The sequence below is a fragment of the Gavialis gangeticus genome, unplaced genomic scaffold, assembly GCF_001723915.1.
Source record: "Gavialis gangeticus isolate Ggan-Ray unplaced genomic scaffold, GavGan_comp1, whole genome shotgun sequence".
In the NCBI taxonomy this organism is placed as follows: domain Eukaryota; kingdom Metazoa; phylum Chordata; order Crocodylia; family Gavialidae; genus Gavialis; species Gavialis gangeticus.
In genome coordinates this window covers 158144727-158150554 of record NW_017729032.1, presented here as the reverse complement: position 1 = coordinate 158150554, position 5828 = coordinate 158144727, and the positions used below count along the sequence as shown (strand labels likewise).

The window sequence follows — 5828 nt, the reverse complement described above, 5'->3', positions numbered from 1 at the left end:
TCTAAAAAGAAGTACACTGGTCTCTACTGTTATTGGTAGGGATCTACCTAAATCATGGTGAGACACAGGGTTTTTCATAGCTCGCTCGTGGGACATAGAGCCAATTCCATGGGTATTTTGTGGCGGCCCTGTCCCTTGGTGCTGATTGGCAGAGAGGCCCTGGGGGGCGGGGGAGGGAGGAGGGATTAGGGGGCAGCTGTCATCTTGTCTGCTGCCCTTCATGCTGCCCCACCAGCTGGCACCTTCCTTTCCCAGCAATGAGGACTGCTGCCTCTCACTGGGGAGCCAGCATTTGATTTTTTATTAAGTTTTCTTTTTGTTGATTTTTGTGGATTTCGTGGAAAATCCCAGATTTCACAGTTTCTGCGAAATCCACGAAACTGCAAATTAAGTAGGTCCCTAGTGATGATGAAAATAACCTAAACATAGCAAAACTAATGGTAAATTCCATTTTGGTAGCCACAATCAAAGCCACAGCCTTATTGTTGACATTCTTGTGCATTCTTAATGTGGGATTAAAACCTTTATTGTTATGGCTCAGTACAAAGTAGAATAGGATGGAGCTTAGCCAAAAACCTCCCACTCGGTACTTCTTCAGCCTCTTTCCGGGAGATTGTGGCACCTTAGAGACTAACTAGGTCAGAGAGGCATAAGCTTTTGTAGAAGACAGCCTACTTTGTCAGATACTATGAATGGGTTTGTAGAAATCAGGGAATATTTTTGAGGGCAAAGATCATTCATACTTTATGCTTTACTTTTCACTAGTATTATTATTCTGTTGTCTATAGTCTAGCTGTATAATTTATCTTCTTCTGAAGCTTTAGAGCAGCTTCCAGAGGCTATGCCCCATTATAGCCTCTGCAGTGTTACTTTTGGGAAAGATGGAGATCCAGTTCTATCTGAAATAGGAATGATTTACAGCAAATAGCCTTGGTTAAAGACCAGAAGGCTTCTTGGTGTTTGTTTTCTGAATTATTAATTGCTAAACTTGCAATACACAGAGAATTGCAGACAATACATGAAATACTAGATGCAGAAGTATAGCATTGACTAGTTCTAGACATGAAATGTGTCAAAATGTGATATGCTTGTTTCAGCTGAATAATTTGCAGGCTATTTTAACCTTGCTATTTGCAAAGTACTGAGGTACTTGATATTATTGGATAATGACAATGTGAAGAGAAAGGAAGATTTGTTTTAAAATATTTGGTATCCAGGGCAAATCTATACCACAGAAGAGGAAACTAGGAAAATAAAACATTTTCTATTTAAATTTTAACCTTGCTAGTCAAATTGAAAACTGTTTCTCTCAAACTTGATCTTCTTTGAGTATCACCCCTTTTTAGCAGAAACATCCATAGTAGTGGGTCATTGCAAAACGCTTAGGTTGTGCATGGCTCACAAGATTTTCCTGTATATGTGATTTACTGAGTGGAAGTAGAATTTTGAAATCAGACACAAAAGGAAGTTTGATACTGATTCATGCATTTAGAGGCTCTTAAAATCTCTTTCAGGACTCATTGTTGGGGTGATCCTGAGGTACGGCACTCCTTCCACCAGTGGTCACGATAAACCATTCAGCTGCTCACAAGAGAATAAACTATTTACAACGCTCTTGATCAATGTCAGTGGAAAATTCTTTGAGTATACCCTGAAAGGTGAAATAAGCCCTGGAAAAATCCACAACGTAGAACAAAATGACATGCTGCGAAAGGTGAGGTTTTTGTGCCTAGTTATTGATCAATGTGTACTTCACCTGTTTCACACGGCTCTTTTTACCAAGACTTCTGGCACCCCTGTCAAAGCTGAGAGTTTAGCATGGTTTTTATTATCATATTTCTGAATGTAACAGAAGTATATCATTTATTCCCATTCAGAAGTACTTTCAGCATTGCAATGCCATTCGTAAAACTATGGTTGTGTCCTGATTTTTTTTTTCCCCACGAATTCTTTCACTGAAGTTGGCATATGCTTCGTATCACCAAGACAGTGTATCAATAACTGGCTAACATTTAGGGAGCCCATTAAGGCTTTGACAGTACCTAAGGTCCAGCTCAGTTCTATAATGCAAGGGGTTTTAAGCACCTAACACTTAAGATATTTTTTAAATCCTTTTTTCTCCCTCATTAATATTTTTTTGTTTCCTGAATGAGTCCCTTAATCCTCCCCCTATCAAAAGTAAAATATCTGACAGTAGGAATCTTATACAAGCTTTCAACCCTAAGTAAAATACAAAAGTTTTCTAGTAGCACTGATCAGTGATCACTGAATTTTCACACGCATTAGTCTGCCGTCTTCATTTTCATAGCTTTTTTCTCTCCAGTACAGTCTGACCTGATTCTTTTTAAAAGCGTTTCCCCTAAAGTTGTTTGGGATTATGGATGATCAGAATCTGACAGCTGGGCTCTCTGTGTGCAGGGTGACTTATGCATAGATCAACTATGCGTTCTGTAGGTTGTATTTAAAAAAATACCATTGCAACTACTAATAAAAAGTATTTAGAAATTGGCATAAGCATCATATTTTACCAACACAGGGGATCTTACCTAGCATTATTTGAACTGGAGCTTGTTTTATTGAAGGAAGTGATTTCCAAGGTGGGTGGCTTAAACTGTTGAAGAACCTAGAATTTGTTATACTGCTATGTCAAAAATTTCCAAACATTGGTCACCATGGAAATCTTCATGAGATTTGCTTTTATACATTTATACTGTTACCTCCTGTTGTAAGGAAACTGTCTAGAAAATTATTAAAGTCAGCCATTTCTGAAAGCAACATTTTAAGGATTTTATGACAGCAATATATGATAGGAAGTTGGCATATTCTTCATTCTTTTTAATTAACTTTTACATTTTCTTTTTAGGTAACATTTGACCCAGAAGTTTTTTTCAACATTCTTTTGCCTCCTATTATTTTCCATGCTGGTTACAGCTTAAAGAAGGTAAGCTTACTTTCTAAAAAAAAGTCATTTTTTCACTTAAGTCACTGATGTCTAAGTGCACAAGCACCATTAGTGATGCCTGCAAGAAAGCCTTTAATAGTACCTCCTGTAAGCCCACAAAGTTTTATACCCTGTGTCTAGACTGTTAGAGAGTATTATAGTATTATTATTTACTACCAGGTACCATATTTTCTCACATACAATGCACACTTTTTCCCAAAAAACAGCTGCTAGAAATTGGACTGTACTTCTTATATGAAGTACAGTCAGAATAGTTTCTGCCACTTACTGGACAAAAGCGAAAAGCAAAAGTAAAGTCGGCAGATGATACACAGGGAGCAGACCAATGATCAGGCTTAGCTCACTAGTTGCTGCTACTCAGTTACTACAAGGAAAAATCTTTTTTTTCTTCATTTTCCCTTTCCAAAACAGTGTGTGTATCTTATTGTGATGTATGTGAGAGAGTACGGTACATATAATGTTATATTAATCATATATCATATTGCAGTGGTGTTTCCCTCTGAACATTGCTGTTGAATAAACTAAATAAATTTAAATAATATCTGTAAAGGAATTGTTCTGTGTTCATCTGCATATGTTACAGGAAGTTACTTGGAGGGGCCCAAAACCAGCCTGTGCTGTGGACCCTCCTAAACACTGGAGAGTAAAAATCCGGACAGTACTTTATGACTTGGAATTATCCCATCCATTTACTTTCTTTTTAAACTCATAGCTGTCCATTATGTTAGTCACCAGGGGCTGCGTTGGCGGGGGCGGAGTTCGAGCTATAGCCACCCCAAAATTCACCTTAGCTACTGCCCTGCTCCTGATGCAGTGCAGACCCCCCTATTTTCTGTCTAGCCCACCTTGGCCCCCCACTAGAAGAGGCTGGTGCCATCTCCTGTCAGTCACCTATGCAGTGTGCTAGAGGTCTTTCACTCAGCCAGATTCACATAAACTTTAAAACAACTTCAGATGTGGCCTGCATTCAACAACTTTACATATCATAAAATCTATATTGTAATATTAAGACTAATTTCCTCCCATTGCACAAGACAGTTTCCATGTGCAGAAATGCTGTGCTGCACTCTTCAGTGGTAACTGAGTTTTTATCTGCCTTCCACATTTCATAGCTTTAATGTGCTATTTTTTTCTTTACACAGAGACACTTCTTCAGGAATCTGGGGTCTATTTTGGCTTATGCATTTTTAGGAACTGCAGTCTCTTGTTTCATTATTGGGTAAGTGAGTTTTGAGAGACAATTTAACTTGTATGCACATATTCATATTGCTTAAATAAGTGCTTTATCTCCCCAAAGTTCTGAATTCTACCAGTTAGAAGGTTAATTAGGACTTTATTTGTATATCACACAGAAAAATGTCAGCTCTAAAATGATTCAGGGACACGTCTTAGGAAAGTTCCTATTATCCATAGGAGCAGGATAATAACTTAATTTATTTTTGGTTGCATCTGAATTTCCAGTTCTAGACTCCTTCAGAACTTGGTTCATTTGGTTTAAATAGTCACCAGACAAGACTCTGCTAAATATTTTTATAGGAAATGGCCTTGGTAAGAATCTTGACTATCAGCTTTTAGAGAAGTTCTCTTTATACCTTAAAAAATAAAAGGCTTGATTAAAGTAGTTTTGGATTGTGCATATTTACCCTGTTAACATTGCCACACATTTCTGGCATGATGAGTTCTATAAGAGTGTATTTGTAAGTATACAGCTTTTACATTGCATAGCCGACCCCCTTGTTTTGTTAGCTTAAGGCAACTTCATTGTAAAGGATGAAAAAAATACTTTAACAGCTGTTAGACTTCAAAATTCTTTCCTAAATGCTACATTGTTTATTAGAAGAAACTCAGGTAGGAGAAATTCTGGGATGAAATGTCTGGAAAGAGAAACTGTCCTTTGCACTATACTTTTTAATTGCATGGACAGATTGCATGTCTCACTTTTCTTGAGTTTTAGGTGACCTGTTTTGAAACATACTTCACTCTGGACTTCACCAATGAGGGAAAATCTATTAAGAGCTTGGTGCCAAACACTAGCTATGCAAAATAGAAAATTAATGGGGCAGGGCCTACTTAGACTGAGGTCATAGGATTTTATTTTCTTGATCTCACCGAGTGTTTGATAAGTACTGCTTTATCTGCTTTCACTACAGAAATCTCATGTATGGTGTTGTGAAACTAATGAAGTTGGTGGGACAACTCTCTGATAAATTTTACTACACAGATTGTCTCCTCTTTGGAGCGATCATATCTGCTACTGATCCAGGTACCCATTGTATAATTTGTTACTGAAGTTATTCCATTGCTAATACTTTCAGGATATATAGTAACAAGCCAAACATTACTTCATTTTCGATTACTTTACTACAGAAGCTGTGTCTATGTACTGTACAAAGTATGTGTGTATATACTGGATGTGATCATTGCTGGCATCTGACAGGCTCCTGTTGAGCTCTGCTGGTAACTGGCATAAGAGGCTAGGCTGCCGTACTGCAGAGAAGGATGTGGTGATACAGTGGACCATAAACTAAATATAAGCCAACAATATGAGTAGTCTTGTTGCAAAGAAAACCAACAACATATTGGGCTGTACTGACAGGAGTGTCCCTTGCAAATCAAAGGAAGCAATTTTTTTTCATCTCTATTCACCATCTGGTGAGGCCTCACCTGGAGCCCTCTGTCTAGTTTTGGGGCCCGTACTTCAAGAAGGCTGTGGACAGATTGGAGAGAGTCCATCACAGAGTGACAGAAATGATTAGTAGCCTGGAAAGCAAGATGTATGAGGAAAGGCTGAAAGAACAAGGGTTATTTAGCCTGGAGAAAAGAAGACTGGCAGGTGCAGAGATCCCACCTCAGGAAAACAGCTGGG

General features: G+C 38.2%; 1 protein-coding gene across 3 annotated transcripts in view; it reads left to right on the top strand.

The window, feature by feature from the left end:
• SLC9A7 (solute carrier family 9 member A7) overlaps positions 1-5828 on the top strand; it is a 131667-nt gene that overhangs the window by 68376 nt on the left and 57463 nt on the right. For all 3 annotated transcript variants that reach the window (XR_002098894.1, XM_019524383.1, XM_019524384.1), the window contains exons 2-5: positions 1515-1714; positions 2864-2941; positions 4105-4181; positions 5113-5225. Coding sequence is in view for 2 of the 3 variants with exons in the window: in XM_019524383.1 (XP_019379928.1) it covers positions 1515-1714; positions 2864-2941; positions 4105-4181; positions 5113-5225 (468 nt within the window). In the remaining variant the exon portion in view is untranslated. The remainder of the gene's footprint in view (positions 1-1514; positions 1715-2863; positions 2942-4104; positions 4182-5112; positions 5226-5828) is intronic.